This window comes from Pieris napi, chromosome 5 (assembly GCF_905475465.1).
Source record: "Pieris napi chromosome 5, ilPieNapi1.2, whole genome shotgun sequence".
NCBI lineage: Eukaryota > Metazoa > Arthropoda > Insecta > Lepidoptera > Pieridae > Pieris > Pieris napi.
Window position 1 is genome coordinate 10,578,028 of NC_062238.1, and position 24,921 is coordinate 10,602,948.

Here is a 24,921-nt window from a genome sequence, read left to right on the forward strand (position 1 = left end):
TCGATTTGCCAATGTTAGTAGATCTACAAATTACTCTCATATATATTAAAATGTTCCATACACCTATATTAATAAAATGATGAATCATAATATGTTACTGAAATAGTTCGCGTAATAACCGCTTTTAATAAACTTTAATTTTGTACGTATAAAATTATTCTAAAATACGACGTGCGTTATTCTATGAATTGTAATTTACAAGCAATCAACGCATCAATGTTTGATGTAAACATCCGGTTTTCATCACACCTACCTCTCCTACCTACTCAAATATTTCTGAACGACTGTCACATTTGAAATTGAACAGTCATTCCGTAATAACGTGTGCAAAAGTAGCGTGTGACTCTAGAATTATACTTAAATTTATTAAGAATTTTATAACTCTTTATGATGAAAAAATTTGTTCTGCAAATTATAAACAAAATATGTAAATGTTTGGCCGTAAGATTGCAAATTTGTATTTTTTTTCTTATTTCTGTAATGCCTTTCTGGTTATATGTGCGTGCCTCTTGGGATTGTAATTTACATATATCATATAATTAATACTCTTTCTTCCACAATTCAGTTAATAAAAAAAAATTTTTTTTGGCGTGGTTCACCCTAGGGCAAATCAAAAAAATACGACCTATTTCCGAGGCGTATCAAATATACACAAAAATATCATAAAAATTGGTAAACTTTTGAAGGACCTTGGTGCCAGACGACACGACGAGACAATTCTATATATATCTTAAATTTTTGACATATAATTTTTAATATCAGGAAAAAGCATTACAATCACTTATTAAAAGATACGCAAAACGCCAGTTAACAATATCAACGGCGTTACATTATTGAATGGGCCCGATTTATGGGCAATAAACACAGATTGGAGATCACCAGAGCTAAGTTTTACGATAAGCAATCTGCACGGTATTTGCCAACCTTTCGTCCAACGAACAATAATGCATTCAACGAGTGTTTATGCTCGCATAAATCTTTGATGGAAAATGTGAGACGCGTCGTAAGTGGTCGCGCTTTATCGATACGCCATTGTACGTATTTCTCGGTTACGTAACAAACTTTGAGGGCAAAAATGCGTAGTAGATACATAAAGAAAGAACACCAAGTACAAGTACAAGTGTACCCGGTTGTACACCAAGACTTTCTATGTGCGCATTTAAAGTTCGCTCGGCGAAGGAAATCAAAGAGAACATCGTGGGGAAACATGAATTAGAAACATATAATGGAAAAATTAATCACGAAACATACTGAAATTTTAAGTCCGAAAAAGTTGTGGCGTCTCTGGTTTCAATTGATGTATAAGGAAAAGTAATGTAGGCAATAGAGTAGTGCCATAATCGGCGAGCCTGATAAGCATGCTTTCAACTCAGAAGCCAATGGTTAAGCAACAATGGACATTTTTCTTCTCTATCTGTCCGTATATGAAGGTGAAGACCTATTTGCCATTAAAAAAGATGCAATTTGAGGGAACACCTATAAAATAATGTAGAACTTTTATGGATGTAGTGGATGTGTGATTAAAAATCTTGTAAATCGTGTATGAAATGGAAATAAATCTGGCAGTACTGGGTCTGAATAAAAAGATCAACTGGCAGCCCTATTACATTCGTACATTAGGTGCATAAACCAGACACTATGAAAAATAATGACCAACCAGATTAATGTACTATTTAATTGAGAACAACTATTTCTAGTAACGTAAACAACTTTATAAACAGCGGACGGTGCTATTAAAACAAGACATGTAAAGGGATTTGTGTATTGAAAATTTCGTCGAAAAATTTAAATCAAAATTAAGTCAAGATGGTTTTAGATACAGCCCTGCGATTCTGTAACTCACTTCACGAACTCACACAGCGGTTTTCGCATCGGCGGTCGCTCTCAAATCAGTCGTGAAGCAGTCATTTTATGATTTGGCATTCTGAAAAGGTGGGAGCTTGTAGTTTATTGTTTATCAGAATGCCAAATCATAAAATGACTGCTTCACGACTGATTTGAGAGCGACCGCCGATGCAAAAACCGCTGTGTGAGTTCGTGAAGTGAGTTACAGAATCGCAGGGCAGTTTTAATATTGTCTACTTATTTGAATGTACTGTTGCATTTTTTGTATATAATTTCAAACTCAAATTCATAACTCTGTTTATGTGAAACTCTTTTAGCGTATATCAAATATTCTAACTTGTCCTTTTCTACTATAGTGATTTATCTTTTGTTTTCTAACACATAAATAAAACAATCCTGGCCTAATGGTAGTCACGTGATCTCCATTACGATCGTTATATGGGCTGTTCGTAGCTTATGGTATAATAAATTTAATATTTTTTTTTAAATTAAATTGTTCTTAGTATTGAGATAAATAAAAATCTATTTATTACGAGAATTATCTCCAAGCCATTAATAAATTATTAAAACAATTATACGTCGATACACAAATAGCGAGAAACAGCTAAAATAAGTAAGAGCTCAGGGGTATTCAAAGCTAAATCGAACCAGTATTTATGGAATTTTTGAGTTCAAATACCGTAACATTACGCTTAACTCCCAGAGGCAAACATTCAATTGGTTATCCGATAATCACCTTTTAATATTTAGGAATTGAAATAAACAGGCAGTTCTTTACAATAATAATAATGGTCTCCTGAGGTTTGTTCAAATCGACTATTATTCGATATATTTGTCTATCTCTAGCAGACCCGACAGACGGTGTCTTGTACAAACGACTTAAATAAAAAAAAAATTGTGAATACATACAAAAAAATCATCAATATATCACTTAACATCAGGTGAGCCTCCTGCCCGTTTGCCTCCTATTACATAAAACAAAATACACTTTCTCAAACGGAAATCAAGACGAACTAAGACAAAGACTGTCAAAGTCATGTCACTTGGCGTACGAAAGTGCTATTCAGAGCTAAATCTCGCCTTTAGACTTAAAAATCGATTGTTGTTATTTAATTAATATTTTATTCTTACGTTTTATTCTTTAAGACCCATGCATGTAAATTTCCACACACGTATCACATTTGTATTCGCAATTTTTTTTAAACGAAAGCAATGAAATACTCACGATGGATGAGTCATGTGTATTTCCATAACAAGTTCTCTGGGTATTTCGAAGTAATCCGGGTCCTTCCCATTCGCAGAAAGGACTAGTGGCAATATGTCCCACGCTGTGCGTGGTGGCTTCCATCCCAGTTTCAAACAAAGCTGAAATTTTAGTTTATTTAGTATGCTATAGTATTTGTTTACTTGTATCACGTAAAGACCAGAAATATTTCAATACATATACAGCATAGGTACATATATATAACTCTTTATTCCATCATTGGTTATAACGAAAAACTCTCCATAACGTAAAAACATTTACATTTGTTTGGTTAAACACAAAACCCATACCATTAATTCGCTCTTTATAATGCAAGAACCAATATCTATATTGATTATAATAAAATTAGAAATTATTGTAATTAGTTAAATTTGTTTTTTTTCTATTCACTCTCTATTACACAAACTCTCTATAACGAAATAAAATGCTCGTTCCATATCGTTATAAAGAGTTTACACTGTATTTATAATAATTAATAAATTTATGGTTCTACACTATAACGTCGGGAATCAATCCCAGGAATATACAGCCTGTGCCCTAACCAAGACCACACTTCTGTAATTAATTAAAAAATGATAGACAAATTCTATGATAAACATTATTGTAATCTATATAAACTCAAATGGTTTTAAAATATTTTTTTAAAAGCATCTGGAACAATGTCAACACTTTTCACGGTTCCAGGTGTTGATCATATACTGTCAATCAATCGAGTGCCAAAGAAATTAGATTTTTTTTTAATTTGATTATAACTAAATGTCAATAATATAAGTTTTCAAAAGCAAATAGAGAATATTAAAAAAATATATTTAATTACACAGTGAGGTGATTACCATTTTATTATTGTTTTTTATATAACAGGGGGCAAACGGGCAAAAGGCTCACCTGATGTTAAGTGATACCGCCGCCCATGGGCACTCTTAATGCCAGAGCAGCCGTGAGTGCGTTGCCGGCATTTTAAGAATTGGTACGCTCGTTTCATGACGGACCCTAAATATTCAACTTATACCTCAGTAAATTCGCAATGCATGGGATCCCCTAGAACCGTGCCATCAGGTAGTCTATAACCAGCGTAACTGATGAGCTGGCTGTTCCATATTCTGTAGTCATGCTTTCCATCAGTACGTTGTGGGAATAGCGTTATTGCTGATCTAAAAGAACAAAAGAGTTATATTAGTCTATGGGAAATTAGGAGTAAACGCAGCAGTAAGTGCGAAACCAGACTTCGCTGCGATCTTAATTATACTTGATTGCCATGAGGGGTAAAGTTTCACGTATCAGCCTGGCTGTGGCAGCCGTTGAATGGACCAATAATTATGTGTTTTCAGAAAGCTGACTTGATAGAGATAGTTATAGAAAAAACTTTTTTACCGGATTGAAGTTATGTATTTTTTATATAAATTTACAATTATTTTACATAATTAAAAAAAATAACATCTCAAGATAAACAATCCGCGAAAATAGAGGACACCGTGAGCCATCTCTGCCAAAACCCTCCATATTTTAGTCGATACCAACTCCGGGGAAATAAATACAGATAATACAACTTATTCTACAGCTGTGATACTTTTTGACATTCAACACCTTTTGTCTTCAGTCACCGTGACCACGCACGCTGTAAAGCACGCGAAACGTCGGTTAAATTTAAAATTATGTAAAATAATTGTAAATTTATATAAAAATACATAACTTCAATCCGGAAAAAAAGTGTTTTTGTATGTATAAAAGTTATGTCAATAAAAGACTACTAGAGGTAGTTATACTGAATTAACATAGAAAATTACAATTTTTGACGAACTGTCAGGCCTTCAAAGCCATCCTTTGTTAGCTGTGATACTATAATCTCTTATAAGATATATCCTATAATATTATAAACACATGACTAAGGTTTTGGCAACATTTGATATTCAATAAATTAGGCTTATATGATAAAATTATTAATATGACGTGAGATACTTCTTTACTTCTAGGTCAAATTGTTATCTAACTATTATCTCATTAATTATTCATTAATCTGTGATAAAATACATCTTAATATATATAAATTACGTGTCACGTTGTTTGTCCGCTATGGACTCCTAAACTACCGAACCGAAATCAATCAAATTTGCACACCGTGTGTAGTTTGATCCAACTTAAAAGATAGGATATCTTACATCTCAATTTATACCCGCAATATTATTTTCTTGCAAAATATTTGTTTATTATTTGATAGTCACAATTCTAGCAGATGGCGCTGTGTTGAAAGTACCAATGTTTCACATACGCTATAATTTAATGGCATAACCACCAAAAAAGCATGGTGGTCCCCATGACTGGTGTTCTCCCACCGTTTCCCTTGAATAGTTTGCTCCTATGTAATATAACAAAAGCCTTAGCCACAGCAACGCTTGGCCGGTCTGCTGGTTTACTATAATATTTGAATACCTATACAGTTGAAGTTGTAGTCATAACTCAAAGCGGAGATAAGACTATTCTGTACGGGAATTCAGTTTCGATTAGAACTTGGAAGTTCTTATTTATCTGTACATTTGATCTAGAACCTTCTTAACCACTACATAAAAATATAATCATTTTATTGATAGGCTTTGAGAAAGAATTTCTACTTTCTCTTTGCCTATTAAATTACTTCATTATTACTTAATTTTAGATTAGTATTATAGTTTTAATTTACATTTAAATATATTTATTATCGAATCTGGTATTTTTGACCTAAAAGAAAGTTGTGAGTTATATATACATTCAATATTTGTGTTTTTTTTTAATTCCTACTAATTGAGAGATTCTGATTGATTTTTACTTTCAATAGTTTACCTTATGTTTCCTTTATTTGTGCTGTATTTTATATGATTGCAGAGCGCTTCAAACATGCCACTCGTGGTCGTCACTTGCCGACAGTCGAAGACCTGTCAAAAGAAGATTAATATCATTTAAATTATAGTAATCAATATTCTAGAGTATGATGGTTATAGTTCCTTATTTAAAACGATCCTACACTGTTTTAATTTAAGCTAGAGTATAACTAAATAAAGATCTTACAACATAAGAACCTTTTGATAGAGATTGATACACAGTAGTAAGAGCGATTTAGTTTTTATCACGGGTGAGTCAATAGCAACATAACTTTGAGTTGATTTTAAACGTTAATCTCGTCGTGGAAGACAACATATTTAAAAATTTTTAGTCAATCTATGAAAAATTATAATAATTTAGTTTCATAGACAAGTATATAATCAGTCTTTTGTCTGACAAATGACGTCGTTTTGTTGATTTGAGATGTGCCAGTTTCTTCACGATGTTTTCCTTCACAACCTTAGAAATGAGCTCTAGAACCTCTCTCTTAGAATGATGAACTCTGCTTAGATAAAATTCAATCTATCAAAATTATCAAATCTATCCTCACTGTGTGAAGACTTAGAACGTGACATTGGCGGAATTGTGATTTACTGTCGCCGCACACGAGCCACACGCCACAGCCACAAACGCCGCCACGAGAAGCTAGAAGCGGCTACAAAGGTAGCTGAAGCGCGCGACAGCTACTTGTGGCCGGTGGTCGACACTTGCGGTCGGTGGCTGCTACTTTTTTTAACCCTTGCCTGCAGTATCATAATGGACTCTGATGAAGAAGGTTTAATTGCGCTACTTTTGATAAAAAGACGTCGTCGTAGAAGACGAAACCGTAGTTATTGGATACACAGAAAGACATTAAATATCCCCTCACCACAACAGGTCGGTAATCGACAACCATTGAACTATACATGATGAAGCATTTGGCCTCAGTGAAAATATGATGAGGCCATATTCTGGAAAATATTTGGAAAATTAAAAATAAAACTATCACTTTTAGAATCCCAAATCGCAGGACGGGATTTTATCTCTGATATAAATAATTCTATATCCATATTTATCTACCTATATAAAACACAGACTACGTGCGTGCGTTACCGTCGACTTCAGGTTAACTGAGGTAAGGGAGAGAGGGGCGCGGAATCGAGCGAGTGGCGTGTGGCGGCTTTTTGTGTCGGCGTTTAGTGGCCGGTGCGAGCCACAAGAAGCAAGCTGCGACGATTTGTAGCGTGTGGCCGCCACCGGCGCCACCGTGTGCGGCGAGTCCATATAAAATGTATGAAAACTACAGGAAATATGCCAGTGGCGGCGTTTTGTGGTTGTGGCCGGTGGCCCATGTGCGGGGACCCTTACACAGATGTCGCCATTATAAGTAAAGTGAAGTGAAGTGAAGTAGAAATGAGAGACACGAAACAATTAAGCCAACTCAGCTCTTAGTTATACTGTGACATAAATATCAATCCTGCCCTCTTAGCAGTACAGCTTTTCTAGTCGTCAATTGAATTTACTATTCACACCAAGAACAAAACGTTTTCCAAACTGGACCGCTTTAAGCAATAACTGCGCTCTGCAAACCTTTAAAGTAGAAATGAACATATTCAATGTTAATTCTCCCAAAATCCCGTGTACATTAACAAAAGAGATTTGAGCACGTAAAATTTTGAAAATAAACCCACATCCTGAACAATTGTTGAAATTAAAATACCATTGTTCTTTATACGACCTCTAACAAAAAGTAGGAATAAATTTGTAAAATAAATCATTTCACGAAATCCTACGAACCGCAAACGAGTTTCATTCTGATTAACCCAAGCAATCAGTTTAAGAAGCGTAATTACGAAATGTATTCTGTGTATCAGATGACTTAAATTAAGGCCTGGTAAATACTCTCTAAGTCCTCTCCGATGCCGTGAATGAATAAAGTCTTTAATGTTATTACGTCAGCCGCTCAATCAAGCGACTTAATTAGAAAAAATATTGGAATTTAGCGCCGATAATTGAAGATTTCAGTGGTATGTTAATTTTGATGTAATGTTAAGTTTAGCTTATTTTGTGTAGCATTTAAATAAGAAAGCCCAAAGGAGCAGCTGCAAGGCTCATAACTAATACGATAGTAACGTTTGTTTACACTCAATTTATTCGTTAAAACCCGAGTTATCTAATGTTTTCATTATCATTACCGTTAGATAAGATTTTTGTCAATATAAATGTTTAACATATGCTTATTTAATTAATTTACACACACATATATTAATCTTTTCTACAGTATTAGAATCTATTGTATTTCAAATATTGAATACGGTGAACATAAAATTAGAAAAAAAGAGTAGAAAAAATAAGTGATTAATACATACGTATAAGTTTTATTTAAAAATACTTTTTTACCTCATTCAAATTACGTAATTTGCCTATTATTTAAACAATTGTATTTATGTATACCTCATATGTAGCTCAATTGTTAATGCAAATAACATTATATTGTGTTGTGGAGACATTTTTTAGACGTATAATTTATAAATTCGAGTGAATGTTAAATGCGCACATATAAAGAAAGACCAGTGGACACAGCCGGGGATCGAACCTACAACCTCAGGGATGAGAGTCGCACGCAGGCCACTGAGCCAACACTGTGTGTGTATACTTGTATAAAATACTTTAATATAAATGTTATTTATAATCTTCATGCCCCTTATCCTAAAGATTAAAGTTTCCATTATGGATTATTGATTAATACTCTCAGCTTTGAAGATAATAACATGGTTGAAGCTCTCTGAGTAAACTAAGGAAGTTAATAAGTAATATCCTATGTTAAGTTCACAGCGGGTTTGACATGTAATAGATACGAAGGATCCACAATTTTTAAATATATTTACGTTTAAAATTGCGTTGGCAACACTGCGTCCCCCAATGGACGATGGCCATGTCTGTTTCGGTTTCATTTTACTAAATGTTTTGGGTCTAAGACTTTTCCTATATGGAAATAAAAATACTAGATCCATGCAATTATGTTAAAGCATATGCAGGCTCGATTCCCGGTAAAACATTTTATGGGGTTGGTAGACTATAATAACAGTTAATGATACAAATAATTGAAAATGTCTGCCCTAAACTATTCGAGGTATCGGTATTAAAACTAAACATAAGCTATATATGGAATTAGATTTGATTCAATAGTCTTTTTGTTAGGCTTATAATCGATCGTGTTTTTTTAAATTCTTGTGATTGTTTTATACAAAATTTAACAAAAAAAATCTAGCAACACTTCAAATTCTGCGTCTCTATAGTTTTTATTCCTACTCTGTGGTCTCCACAGAGATCTTTTTGCACAGGTTTCGGTTTCAAATCATTTGCGGCAAATTGCATAAGGGGTCCAACTGTGTTGAGGCGTACATTCATTAACACTTACAAAATAGATGCTTTCGGCCCGGCCCATATTCGTTTTTGTGTCCTGGCGTGAAATGAGAGTTTTCTCATTAGAGCCAGAAAATTCATTTTGCCCTATTCCTCGCAGTTTCAAACTAAGAACATAATTGATTTTACTGTCAATATTGATTTTCTTCCTTCTTATAATTGGACGTAAGATTTTGTGATTATAACGTTGCGTAGATTTTAATTTAAAATGCATTCAGACAAGGCATTTGCTGCGCTACGTGGAACCAGCTGCCCACTGATGTATTTCCAAACCAATTCGACTAAGGGTACCCTCAAAAAAAGAGCGTACCAATTCATAAGGCCGTCACGCACTTGCGAGGCCCCTGGCTATATGATTGTCTATCGGACGGCGGTATTACTTAAAATCGGATGAGCCTCCTGCCCGTTTACCACTGTTATATAAAAAAAGCTAACAATATTTAGAAATGCTTATAAGTCTGACACTGTGTGTTCACTTTGACGTGCAGAATCAAACAAAAAAGATTTAGGTCTCAGTTACATCTTAAAGACATTTTTCAGCGACAAAGAACTTCCGTAGTAAAAGGCCTGGCGAAAATATGCCATTTAAGTCCATATTGTTATGTTGGTTTGTACGCTTCAAAAACTTAAAAAGTTCTGCACTGATCGAGCTGAAAATTTAGCATGATATATAATCCGCAAGGATTGCTTTTATCTATTTTTTTTTTGCCACAAGTATTGCAAATTAAACTTATATGAAATGTTTTCTTTGTTTTGTTTCTCATTTCTCAACCATTCAATCACAATGTGCCACAGCGAAGCGTGGCAGGGAACAGCTTGTATTCTATAAAGGAGTTCAGAGATTTAGAAACAACTTGTCAAACATCATATAAACTTACGATAGTTATCAGTAGTTTTACAAAGAGAAAGGGTAATAAAAGGAGATACAACAAACAAAAATACTCTCAGTAGTAAAACACTACTTTGCATTTAGGTCGTTTAGACCCCGATGGGGCATGGGGCGACACTTCCTTTCAACTATCTATACTGTATAAGCCTTATGTGCCGCGATAACGTAAAAATTTCCTCAAATATCTTTACTTAATATATATAAATCAGGCGTCACGTTGTTTGTCCGCTATGGACTCCTATACTACTTTACCGACTTCAATCATATTTGCACACCGTGTGCAGATTGATCTAACTTAAAAGATAGGAGAGCTTACATCTCAATTTATACCCGCAATATTATTTTATTGCAAATTATTTGTTTATTATTTGACAGTCACAATTCTAAGAGATGGCGCGGCGCTGTGTTGAAAGTACCAACGTTTCACTTAAGCTACAATTTAATGGCATAGCAACCAATAAAACATGGTGGTCCCCATGACTGGTGTTCTCCTAACGTTTCCCTTGAATAGTTTACTATTATGTAATATAACAAAAACCTTAGCCACAGCAACGCTTGGCCGAGTCTACTAGTATGTATATATACGTTTTAAATTGTCTCAGTACAAAGACATCATTTAACATCACGATCTAGCATTAAGACTATTAAGTTTAAAATTTAAATCTTACCAAAAGGATATTTAACATAAGTAGCCAATAACGCTACATACATCATACATATCTCTATAGAGAGTAAGACACTCTGTTCTTATGTACTATTTTTTTCTACTTACCACTGTTTAGCACTTTAATATTATACTAAGATTCTAAAGATAAGTTTCAGAGTTGTGACTTAACGCTACATAAAATAAAATCAGTGGCGCTACAACCTTTTGGTCTTGGCCTCAGATTTCTGAATCTATTTCATGGTCATTTTTAAATCTAATAGGTGATCAGCCTCCAGTGCCGTCGACTTTTTGGGTCTAAGACATGTCGGTCAAGACTTAACGCTATATAACACTCCAAATACCCATTTGCTTTTGGCATACGGGAGTACTGTTAGAGTATATAGATATTTATGAATCTTGGTATTATGTATTCTACGTAGACGAAGCGAGAGCGTATTGCTTTTAAATAAATGACCTTATTTATTCTAGGTTTTCTGTTTCTGCCGGTATATTACAATCTCCGAGAACGTGTCCAGATTTCAAATATAAGGTACTTGCTGTTGTTTTGAAATGCAATATTAAAATGCAGAGTACCTGTCACGTACACAATTTGCGGGATGGATATGCACGTCCCAGAAGAATAAAATTTTCCTCTCTTCAAATTGTGACCTCAATCTACGATTAGGCTACCCAAAATTCTGCAGCACCAAAAAAATTACATTTAAAAATTAACTTACTCGGTTTTTCGATCGAGACTTTATTACAATATTTAAACTAATAAATCGCAATTCTAACTACTAACGAACAAAACATAAATATATATTTAATCAAATAAAATAATAATCAGGATATACTCTTTATATTATTACTGTGATAAAGGTATAGCACCAATCGTCGCGTTACTTGGGGTGGGGCTTTTTTAAAGGGGCATAGAATAATATACGTATATACCGTGAATGCGTGCGACTCTCATCCCTGAGGTCGCAGCTTCGATCCCCGGCTGTGCACCAATGGACTTTTTTTCTATGTGCGAATTTAACATTCGCTCGAACGGTGAAGGAAAACATCGTGAGGCAACCGACATGTCTGAGACCCAAAAAGTCGACGGCATGTGTCAGGCACTGGAGGCTGATCACCTACTTGCCTATTAGATTGACTAATTCCATACGATCTTCAAACGCGTCTTTTTAAAGGTTTCGATAAGCAAATCTTGGAAAAAATGGATTTTTGAGATCACATAAAAGCAAACATTATTCTCAGAAATATTTATTTATACAGTTATGGAAATGGCACTCATTGTTTACATAATAGTAAATAAATAACAGTGATACGAGCTCGTAAGGGAAACGCTGTCTCAATCAATCGACTGTAAAATATATAAAAGCTACCATTTCTGCTACCATCTTCTATATAAAATTCTCGTGTGACCGTGTTCTTTCCCATACTCCCTGAAACGGCTCGACCGATTCTTATGAAATTTTTTATGCGTTTTATGAGTATTCAGTAAGTCTGAGAATCGGCTACTATCTATCTTTCAAACCCTTAAGTGATAAAGGTTGTGTCCACCCCAAAAAAAATATTATTATTTTTTGAATAACATTTTAAGTTTTTATTATGTGGCATTAATAAATACATATAACCCTTAATTGTCACCCCTCTACGATCAACCCCTATTATAATTACAGTAGATAGTTATTTTTTGTTTACTAAAAAAAAAATTTTTTTTACGTTCATAAGTGTGACCAGTGCCGATAATTTTTGAAACCAAAAAAAATTACAGTAGGATGAAACCCATTAAAAAAATTTTTGTAAAAGATAAAAATTAAAAACCCAAAACTTGGTTTTTTGAATTTTTCACATAAATTTTGAGGTTATGTGAAAAATGTGTGAATACAAAAGTTTTAGATCTTTTTATTACCTACAACTTTGCCATTTAACTTTCTTCGATAGGACTTTTAGTTTTGCCGGAAATCGAGATAAACCGTTTTTTACCCTTAAACCTCCCCCCCCTTCCCTTCCCGACCTCAGATCGACCGTAATTTATTTTTCCTTTCATTTTGATCATATTCCCCTGCTTTTCTAATGGGTTTCATCCTACTGTAATTTTTTTCACTTTTTATTTATTTTGAAGGCTATCTGCACTGGTCTAATTGTGTTACCTACATGAATAAATGATTTTTGACTTTTGACTTATACATGGCAAAACGACGTCTAATGGGTCAGCTAGTTATAGTATAATAAATCACATAATAAAAACACAGTTAAACATAAAGAAATATTAGAATTTAAACACCGACCAAAACGACAATTATTCTCTGATTTTTAAATTCGTTTTGAAAAGTTAACTAATCAAAATAAGGAAAACGTTTTAAACCGTCATTTGTGACGTGCTCTATTAAATACAATGCTTCATTAAAAGCGGAATTCCTTAACATTACCTAATTATAATATAAATAGAAATTATCTAAAAAGAATTACCTAAGTTTGAAAAATAACCATACCATAATATTGAACACGTTTAGATAAATATTTAAAGTTTGTCATTGCTTACATAATACGTCATAGTCTAATTTTTTAGATTCTAAAATTAGTTACTTTGGTGAACCAAAGTAAAGTACACTGAAGTTTAGTTATCATGAGGTTTAAACGATAAGTGCCTCTAAACAAAAACCAAATGCAAAATATAATTTATAAATTGCTACGTAAGATTTATCTCCTGTAATCGTTCATACACCTAAGAAATATTTACACACAACCTTCGTTGTGATAAAAGTGAAATGGCTCACGTGAATGTTTTATCATTCAGAAGACAATCGTCAGTAGAACAATGCAAAAGAAAGCTTTATTTGAACGTACGAACGAACGAACGAACTAAGAATGAAAAACAATTTTTTTATTGAAAAATGTTCCCTTACTCAACTTTCTGTTTATATTTTTATAACGCTAACACTATTCATTTGAAAATATCGAAATAATTTTAATTAAGTGTGTGATTCATACATTTTAGGAAGTCTGTCATAAAGATTCACAGAATATGAAACTGATGAAACTTTAGGGCGCACTTTTAACGTAGATTATATTAAAGCGTTTGTAATTTATATTCCCTTTAACAAATACAACGCAACGAGTACTTTTGGGATGGGCGGCCTTTGATATTAGGCGCTTATGCAATTACCGGCCTAAGGTTAAACGAGCCCGCGAGACTTCAGAGATTACTTTCGGTTATAATTAGTAACGTACCTGTAACTTGGACCATTGTATTCTTCCAATGCATCGACTTGCATTTCTCCATGCCAACTTGGCTCCGAAGACCAGCTCAGTTGTGGTTAGTTGATATGTCCCCGTCTTCGCAACTTCCTCTTGCACAGTCTTCCATCGCGCTTCATGAGCTGGAGTATTAGCTCTAAGAAAAAAAAAATTGGTTGTTTGTAAAGTAGGTTTACGATCGAGATGTTTACGTGATAACGTCTTATTGGTGATATGAGTTTTTGGGAAGTAAGGAATTAATGAAGATAACAATTTTTTCAAATTTTAAATTACATCTATCGTTTTATTCACACTTTTGATGATAAATTTCGGGTGTAAAATGACAAGTTTACTTATTCGACTATGATATACATTTTTCTTCATACATTCACGGAATGACTGGCAGCGCTCGAGATGAGACGGGAGATCGGTCCGTCTCTCTCTCGTTATACCTGCGATCGCGCTCGTGAGGTTTTGGTGTGACACAAGTTTCTGAACATGTCACCCGACTAAAACGATTTTAAAGACGTTATCACGTCAAAAAATATAAATTAAGAAAATTTTACAATCAAATTACGATCAAGACGCTAAACATAAAAAACAAAATATTATGGTCTGTTATAAACATCCGGATTATAAAAGACAATAATCGATTCTGAATGAGTCCTAAAGAATATTTCATGGTTCCGTGAACAACACAGAATTACGAAAAGAAATTTGATCTTTTATTTTCAGCCGGTGAATTTATACGTGTATCGTCAAGGCAGATTTTAGCGTCTGTTTTATATTTTCTTCGTGTCAAGTAATCAGTCAGGTAATAGCCTGAAACTACTATTAACAATAAATAAGCTCCCTCCTTATCAGAATGCCAAATCGTAAAATGACTGCTTCATAACTGATTTGAGCGCGACCGCCGCTGCGAAAACCGCTGCGAGGTCGAAAAGTGAGTTACAGAATCGCAAGGCTGGTTGTTCAGAACTAAAAGGATTATTCGATTTGGTTAAGCCGCTGAGGCGATCACTTAGAAGACAAATCTTTTGTTTATTGATACTGTAACATTTGAATATTAACAAAACCTTGTTCCATACATAATAACGAAGATTCCCAATATATAAATACAGAATAAATGTATTACAAACAGAATTAAATATTTGTATAATGTACCTATATCTTGTTCGAATGCTCCCCTATTCGTAAAAATAGGTTCAAAAGCACTTTGTTATGTAGCGACATTGTTTTGTTTGCATTATTCGACAGCTCACATTGTTTTTTCCGACAGCTGATAAAATCAACTAAACATTTGTAACTTGTCAAAAGCATAATTTACCCGTGTTATAATAAGTTTAATCGTTATTTTATTGAATTTTGTCCTAATGTGTTGCTGCTTGGACTCTCTAAATTTAGAAAGAAATATATAAAGTATGATTGTACAATTCAACCGTGTCACGGTTGAATTACGTTATATTTGATAAGGACACTGATGATAGGTTTTAATAAGAAGAAAAGTGCGGACCAATATACATGTACAACTCGGCTATGAAGACATCAAAATTCATACAAAACCATTTGATAAAGTATATTTCTAAATATTTATTTTGTAGCAATGGAAAATTGAGAAAATATAAAAGGTGTATTTTTAGAGCTTTTTATTACTTTTATTTATTTATTAACACTTAGACACAGACTTAACAGAAATATAAAACAATTGACATAATTACATGAAAAGGAGGGCAACTGGCGGCCTGTGAGAAAAAAAGAGAAAAAAAAATTAGATAAGGTAAGCTTTAGTCAAACTTAAGACTCGCTGTCTAAACTACTCAACGACCCAGGCAAGAAAGATAAAGATCGTCCCTTGTCGACATAATTTAAAACATCACTTACCTTCGTATAGAGGCAAAATACTGTCCGAGGAAATCCTTAGCATCATTTAGAACTTCTTCAGGCTCCCTTGGTACGTCTCCACGACCCGGAATCGCCATCAAACTCCCCAGACATGTTTTTTCGTTGCATAATGTAGACTGTTAACAAAAAAGGTCTACATTAGTTTTTATGTATACCTACTTTAAGTAAGGTCATTGACCTCTTAACAATCACTTATTAAACACTTGATATGAGGATATAAATAAGCAATATATAAAATACTTTCTTAAATAAACAATATCTAATATTACGTAGCTTGGTATTTCGTTAGCAAAACTTTTTCTTTTTACACGCTTTATATTAGCTTCACCTGTATGTATGTATGTATGTATGTATGTAACCGACTCCTTCGGACTCGATTTTGACCCACTTTAAACGGACAGATTTTATTCAAATTTTGCGCACCTGTCAAAGATCGATGACAATGCAATAATCCGAAAAAAAAATAAAAAAAAATAAACTAAAAAATAAATAATAGTTAAAAAAACTAAAAACACGCTTTTAAAGAACATCAAACTAAATAGTGAAGAATAATTCCTAATTGAGGCTGAAAATGGTAATGAACAAAAAATACTGGTATTATTGTGAAAAAGCGTGGGTTGCTCTATAGACGAAAAATATGGCACAGAATTATTTTTCACTTTTTAGTTTGATGTGCTTTAAAAGCGTGTTTTTTAGTTTTTTTTTAACTATTATTTATTAAATCTTAAATAATGTAATTTCAGCCAGGTAAAAAATGCCTAAATATCGGTAAAGTAAATCGTATCAAAATACGTTATAACATAAGTTCGGGAGCTAACACGGAGCTTAGGACAAAGTGAGTGATTGAATTGTGCCCATACTGGATAGATTTGAATCTCGTTAGGAGGGGAAATGGCCGTATTTGTCGCGCTATTTCCTGTTTTACTGCCACTACGAACTTCAAATTAATTCGTAATTAAGTTTTAAATATTCACTATAACTTGACATCTATTTATAAATAAAAAACTAATAGTTCTTAATTTTATTTTAAAGTTAGTAAGACCAATTTTCCTCCAGTAAGAAGATTATTTGAACAATCTGCAGACTGTTAAAATACAGAAAGTCGCATCTCGGACCCATTTTGTAGCATCGATACAACTAGTTGCGCCTTATTATTATGGGAAAAATTTAGGGCAATGTACGGGCTGGTAGAAGGAAAAAGTCGTTGTTGCGGAACGTACGGGTATGGACCGACATCAGCCGAGGAACTGTTTAGAGCAAGATACCCGGCAAAGTTATTAACAGCCAAATTTTAGTACTAAAGTGGAAGAAGAAGAGAAGAAGATTATGATAAAAACAGGTATTTTATATGAAGCGTGGTCCTCTGACTTCCCATGTATACAAATATCTTTCTTCTTTCTTGCACATGCACAAAGTCAAAAATGTCTCAGCTAAGATGACCTCATCGGCATATTAGGCATACAGCGAGATTCCATTTTTCTCAGACTGAAAATCCAAATAAATATACATTCATATAATATTAGGCTAATAATAAATGCCACCATGACGTGATATTAATGTACATGCGTTTCACGTGTTTAGAAAATTCTTTTGAGCAATTTCATCCCATGCATATAAGTTGGGATATAAATTGCAGTCATTTCTTACGTTTTCCGGATGAAGTTTGCATCTTCTATTTTTCTTAATATTTAAAGAAAAATACCTATTTTTATAGTGCTTAGAACCTTGTTGAAAAGATGAAATGTAAAAATAGAAAACTAAAATAAATGTAATATGTGGCGCAAACTTAAACCCTACGGCCGAAGAGAATTACTCCAAAGAGAACAGAACCGAAGTTGGTGGCAAGACACTTATCTTTTCGAAACTACTTTGTTAAATTTGTTTTAGTTCTATATCGACAGCAAAATCTATCATCAATATTAACTTCACAATATTGCATTTACATTTTATCTTGTACTCTCGTTTACTCTTTCCAATAGTATAGTGTACTCTTAAGTATAGAGTTCGAAAACAAAACAATTTATAAATTTATAAACTAAATCATATAAATATATGTATAACAAACGTATAACTAATGATTTACATGATTTAATGCCGTGTTTGTTTATTACCTAATGAATATCTAGCACTTGCCAAATATGCTCTAACACAGTACAGAGCATATTTGGCAAGTGGCTTCAGCGCGCGACTTTGATCTCTGAGGTCGTATGTTCGATTCCCGGCTGTATACCAATGGACTTTCTTTTTATGTGCGCATTTAACATTCGCTCGAACGGTGTAGGAAAACATCGTGAGGAAACCGGCTTGCTTTAGGCCAAAAAGTCGACGGCGTGTGTCAGGAGGCTGATCAAATACTTGATAATACAGAAATCTGTGGCCCAGATATAAAAAGGTTGTAGTGCCACTTATTTATTTGATTAAAATACAGTAAGTTTTGAATTAACATTATTATGATGTACATATTAAAAAGCATAAAGAGTATGTGATACCCGTCAATAAACTTGGCCAATAACAAATTTCTTCAACTAAAAAAAATCGGAAATATAGCTAGTTTCGTGGTACAAAAAAAGCATTCACTTTTATAATATTAGGATATAATAAAGTACGTAAAAAAAGACTTTAATACTTTGTCTAAGTCACATTTAAATAAAGTCAATTCCAACAATAGCCTTTAGTTTTTTCTTTCGTTGGGTCTTTTTCTGTGTAGAAAATCGTACTCATTATTCAGCCGCCTACGTATCAGGGATTTCTTGTTACAAATTATACCTGCTTACGTAAAACTTTACAGACTTCTAAGTATAATCTAGACATTAAATTATTCTTATCCTGTTTTAGAAAGTAACCCAACAAACTGTTGGTTGCAGTTTTCTAAAGGTTTCTGTTTAGGTTTAAAAATGCATAGTAAGTTTTTAGAAAATAAATCGAACAACATTTTTTTTTGAAGTAAAAACTTCTTTAGCGGCGTTGTACACTTTTTTGGAATGGGTAAAAAATGTTAAACTCGCGTCAGTACAAATTCGTAAGACGGATGTTTTTTTTAAAGGATTATGAACGTCGTGCTAGACAATTACGGTTTTAATTCATTTGTCTCTTTCCTCAGATACATTGATGCATGAAATTTGACCTTAAGTCAATACATCAAGGTTTAATTTTGCGAAACGTCTACAGCTTTATTATTAACGATTTGGTCAGACTGACGCGAATAAGAAAATGGCAACTAAAAAAAAGTGAATTTTCCTAATTGAATTATTTAATACTAATTTTAATTATTTTGTGTAGGTTTCGTAAGACGGATGGAGAGTAGACAGCTGGCGCGGCGTATTTAATGTAATATAAATTGTCATGTTTGTGTACGATAGCCATCGATAGCGCAATAAATAAATATTGTATTCTACCATATAAATGATAGTACTTTTATACTAATAATTAAAGCAATTCGTGCAAAATTATTCCCTAACCATTCCAAAATATCAAAAATGCACAACGTTAATATTCAAGTTTTCACTTCTGCAGGCACTCCCGGAGTGCAACCCGTCGTTTTTTTTATACAGAACTGGACAGATCTTCGGCCACAATCCCACCTGATTATTTTTGATTCAGAGATTTGGCCTATTGGAGGGCACGCCTGTCCAGGAGATGCCTGTTTAACCACCGCTTGACTGAACCCATATTTATTAATTGTATTTATTACTCAATTTATTTCCACATACTTTATTTAATTAAACCTAGTCATAAAGAATTTATCCAAACATTTGTAAGAAATCGCTATTGTTGTTCTAAGTAGAAATTAATTAAACTATTATTTTGATTCTAAAAAACTGTATTCAACTGAAGTACGTATCATCCAAGTATTTCAAGTTGGCGCGATACAGATTGCCGCGGGCGAGGCCCGGAAACTTTGTTCTCGCTATTGTTCATGGATGCTTTTTATTCTTGTCTATCGATACAGAAGAGTGCCAAATTACACACGATGTTTTGTTATTTGTATTATAACAATACATTGAAATATGTTTTCCAAAGCCCGTACTTACTAGCCCAGTATATATACGTATATACTAGCTGACCGGGCAAACGTCGTTTTGCCATGTATATCATTTATAATCAAAAAATAGGGGTTGATCGTAGAGGGGTGAAAGTTAGGGATTGTATGTATTTTTTAATGTTGTATCATAAAAAAATAAAAACAGAAAAAACTATCTAAAAATAAAAATAAAATATTTAAGGATGGACTACCCTTAACATTTAGGGGGATGAAAAATAGATGTTGTCCGATTCTCAGACATACCCAATATGCACACAAAATTTCATGAGAATCGGTCGAGCCGTTTCGGAGGAGTTTAACCACAAACACCGCGACACGAGAATTTTATATACATATTAGATATTACTAGCTGCTCCCGCGAACTTCGTTTCTCCTTAATGTGATTTTACTTAGCCTACCTTTTTAGTACATACCAACATGGAACATTTTGCTATACTACCCCAGACACTGTTCAGTTTTCCAAATGAAAACGTTTTTTAGGTTTTTTCTGTGAATTTTTCTAATTTTTTTGGGGTGGACACACTTATCACTTAGGGGTTTGAAAGATATAATATAGTAGCCGATTCTCAGACCTACTGAATATGCATATAAAATTTGATAAAAATCGGTCAAGCCGTTTCGGAGGAGTATGGTAACTAACATTGTGACACGAGAATTTTATATATAAGATTATCTTATATTATTGCGGCCATACAACGCGCAGGCCATACAGGCGATGAGAACTTAAAGAAACTGATCGTGGTTGGTAACACAGAAGGTAAAAGATCACGTGGCCGTTCACCAACCACATTGACCGATTAAGTGAAAGACTCATCGTCCTCAAAACTGTATATTATCATAAGAGAGGCGCTGGACAGAAACCGGTGGAAACAGATTGTCCACTCCAGGTGCTTCCTTGCTAACCACGACACTCAGACATGATGGTCTAAGATCCCGATATACAACGACCTTCACCAAGATGCTTATTTAATTAAACGTATTTTATATTTAATTGTATATGTCAATAAATATAATCCATATGGGTTGCCTAGCAAATTTCAGTCCAGAGTATGTTTAATTAATATTTAAAAAAAAAATTTTTTTAAACATTTCACCGGTATGATTATTAGATAAATTCTATACCAATCGAAAGTATGAAGCCTATAGAATATGCAAACGTTAGGTTGTTTTTAATCAATTAATTATTTATGTGTATATTTTTTATGTGACAATAAAGTATATATACATCTTTAGTAAAAAAGAAAGTTATAGTGAAACATATATAATACTACCCTGATTAAAAATATTGATTGAAAAAAATTTAAAAAATTTACTACATGCAAATTATAAAAAAAATTTTTTTTTTTTAAATATTAATTAAACATACTCTGGACTGAAATTTGCTAGGCAACATATTTATTGACATATACAATTAAATATAAAATACGTTTAATTAAATAAGCATCTCGGTGAAGGTCGTTGTATATCGGGATCTTATATTATACTATGAGCAGCCGATAGAAGAGAGATAATATATATTATTATGACCATCAAACATATTATATTCAAGTCTAATCTTATTAATTAAAACAATAGTTAATAACCCGTATAATATTACACTGTTTAGTTAAATATTATCGCATATTTCACCGTAAACGCAACCGGACAGAAATAGCGAATGTGTACTTAAGTTACAAGATTGATTAAGTTTTATAAGTTTTTATAATAGTTTTATACTAAGTCATAAATTAATACAGTGTTAATTAATGGCTTAATTTGCTTTTTGTTGTTTTTATTTTCGTTTTTTTTTTGTTAGAATAATATTTTTGGTGATTTCGTTGGATACACCGTACACAGCCTTTCCTACCGTCATACAGTTTTTTAAACTAGTACCTTTGCACGTGGTTCGGTCGTGACTTTTTTTTATTAACAGAAAGCAGTGTTGGCCTAGTGGCTTCAGCGTGCGACTCTCATACCTGAGGTCGTAGGTGCGATCCTGGGCTATGCACCAATGGATTTTCTATCTATGTGCGCATTTAACATTTGCTCGAACGGTGAAGGAAAATATCGTGAGGAAACCTACATGTCTTAGACCCAAAATCGACAACGTGTGGCACTGGCTGATCACCTACTTGCCTATTAGATTAAAAAAATGATCATGAAAGAGATTCAGAAATCTGAGGTTAGACCTAGAGAGGTTGTAGCGCAACTGATTTGTTTATTTTTTTTACGTTTTTACAGTACTGTCAATGATTTATAAATTATTTATGAATACATTCGAAGCCCCATATCAGTTGAGGTTTTAAACACATGTTTAGACGTGACACAGACACACATAAGAACGTAAACAACGGCGCAGTGAATGAAGCAAGTGGACAAGTCTTATCAGTGCAATAAAATTAGTAATACTTCTGTCATTAGTATACTGGTTATAGATAGTATATATTATGAGGTTTCATACTCTTATACGGGTTGCAGACCAAGAGCTAAGCTAAGTTAGTTTAGCTTAGCTCGCATAGCTGACGCAGTTTTCCATACTTGTGTGCAGACCGCAAACTATGCGAACTAAGCTATGTGAGCTAACTAAAATATGCGAAGCTAATTTAGTTGTGTATGCCGATGCGCAGCTACACGAGCTAAGCTAAGCCCCTCCCGCTACCCCGCACACCATTTGCACACCATTTGCACACCATTTGCACATCCTTCGCCACACTGACTGAGCTTTGGCTTAGCTCTTGGTGTGCACGCTATTTATTTCTAGCTTAGCTTAGCCTAGCTTGCTTGGCATAGCTTAGTTTAGCCTTGGCATAGCTTAGTTTTCGGTCTGCAACCGGCTTAAGGGTCTGTTTCACAATGTATGGATAAAGTACATAATAGCTATGCAACACATAAATTATTTGGAAGATAAATTGTGTTATTTGACATTCACCGGACTCATAACTTATAATGGACTTTATGTGACGAATAGCGATATCTGACAGTCGTGAAACGCAACAATAGTGTTTATCCTACCAATAAGTAATAAATAGCTAATTTGGAACTAATGTAAAACTTATCCGTACATTGTGAAACAGACCCTTAATGTGTAGTTTCCCTAATATGTAACATTTTTGATGGCGATGCGATAGTCTTTGCAATTGTTATTAGCAGTTAATATAAATATTTAAATATGCAACAGCGCATATCAAAGTGTGATTCTAAATCCCATTGCTCTAGTCCAAAAACCTGCGGCTCAGTAGTTAACGCATGTAAATGGGTTCGATAGCGTAATAAAAATTTTCGGACAGGAACAGAAGGCTGTATTTGGATAGTCGCTTAAATAAACGATTTTAAAATGGTAATAGATGAACCATAAATGTTTTGGGTTTTTGAAGTGAAACTTCTTTATCGGGGTTGGAAAAAAATTTTGTGTAACATTTTTTCGTTACGCGTCATGTTTTTCGGTTACGCGCCATGTTGCTTTTTGAAGTCAAACTTCTTGAATGAATTTGTTATCGACGTATGGGAGAAATTTTGTAGCAAATCGTCACGTTTTTCGGTTACGCGCCATCTTTTTCTTGTCCCTACCACGGTTGATCCGAAGAGATTCGAAGCCATTAATAACAAAAATATATAATAACGATAACAATGATAGTAATAATTCTATTAAAATTAATGAAATTCTGTAATAATCTTAGTAGTAATAAGGTAAAATGAAATAATTGTATTTATGTCTATGATAATAAAAGCCTTTTGTTAAACTTTATTTAACCAATTTCGTTAAGTTGCATATAGTAGATTATTTTTCGAAAAATAAGGTCATAAAGAAGTTTCACTTCTTACGTGTGTAACAAAAAATGTGTGCGTGTACCTAGTAGGTACACGCACACATTTTTTTATACTGAGCTAAACACATCACTGTGTAAAGATTATAAAATGATGGTCATTTACAAGTTGCTTTGCGTTTAGTGTTCAATAGATTTATGTGATTCTCCGTTGTCTGCTAATAGACGGATTTATGTCAACCTTATTATTATTAGTTACTGTTTAATATGTATTGTAATTATATATTCTATTTTATCTAAATTATGTTAGTTGGCTATTATGAATATTTACAATGATAAAGCGGAATATTTCAAACATTGTATGTGTAGTTTTACTAAGTAATCTAAGAGAATCATTTTACGTTAGTTTGAGTAAACAAATTTGTTCTAATATTTGAGTTAATGGATAATAAGGATATTAAGTTGTCGGTTTTCTTAAACTTGTGAAACTTTGTTAAATGGGAAGCCAATTTTTAAAAAAATTTTCGACCACAAAATCATAAATTAGGAATTGATGTACCTGAGATGTTATTTCCTATTTTAAATCCTAGTCATAAAAATATTTTCACTCACCACTCTCGGGCAGGTATCGTCATACAGACGATCATACAAATACTCCCTCGATTCATGATTCTTCAACACTTTTGGCCTGATAACTCTACGCGGCGTTTTCTTATCTAACTTCACGATCAAACCCTCTACTTCCGGTTCATTTAAATGATCTATCGGACAAGATTTGGGTATCTCAACCACCTGCACATTCGCAATGTTTATGGGATTATTAATATCTGTGGCAACCACCCCAGGAGACATAGTGTCATCAAGCGACGCGGTCGCACTAATCACGACTAGGTGCCACCGGTATATTTATAACACTTTTATCGTTTGTGACAAGAGTTTGTTTTTAATATTTGCTAACGAAGATTCGTATCTTGACAGCTCAAGTTAGTATGTCAGACAAATAGGATTTGTACATTACAAGCCCCGTCTACGACTGCTCTCGTACGTGGGATTATCGAATGGGGAAAGAGTTAGCTTTTGTTAGGG

At 33.6% G+C, this 24,921-nt stretch overlaps 1 protein-coding gene across 2 annotated transcripts in view; it reads right to left on the bottom strand.

Annotated features, from left to right (window-relative positions):
* Nucleotides 1-24,921, bottom strand: part of LOC125049759 (nitric oxide synthase-like protein) — a 101,716-nt gene that overhangs the window by 16,318 nt on the left and 60,477 nt on the right. The window contains exons 1-6 of one of the 2 annotated variants that reach the window (XM_047649204.1): nucleotides 24,448-24,722; nucleotides 16,030-16,166; nucleotides 14,143-14,305; nucleotides 5,924-6,015; nucleotides 4,119-4,260; nucleotides 3,071-3,210 (exon numbers count right to left, since the gene is read on the bottom strand). In XM_047649204.1, coding sequence (XP_047505160.1) covers nucleotides 3,071-3,210; nucleotides 4,119-4,260; nucleotides 5,924-6,015; nucleotides 14,143-14,305; nucleotides 16,030-16,166; nucleotides 24,448-24,687 — 914 coding nt within the window. In that variant the 5' untranslated portion in view covers nucleotides 24,688-24,722. Of the gene's footprint in view, nucleotides 1-3,070; nucleotides 3,211-4,118; nucleotides 4,261-5,923; nucleotides 6,016-14,142; nucleotides 14,306-16,029; nucleotides 16,167-24,447; nucleotides 24,723-24,921 lie in introns of those variants that run through there. The other variant, XM_047649206.1, reaches the window with a different exon arrangement.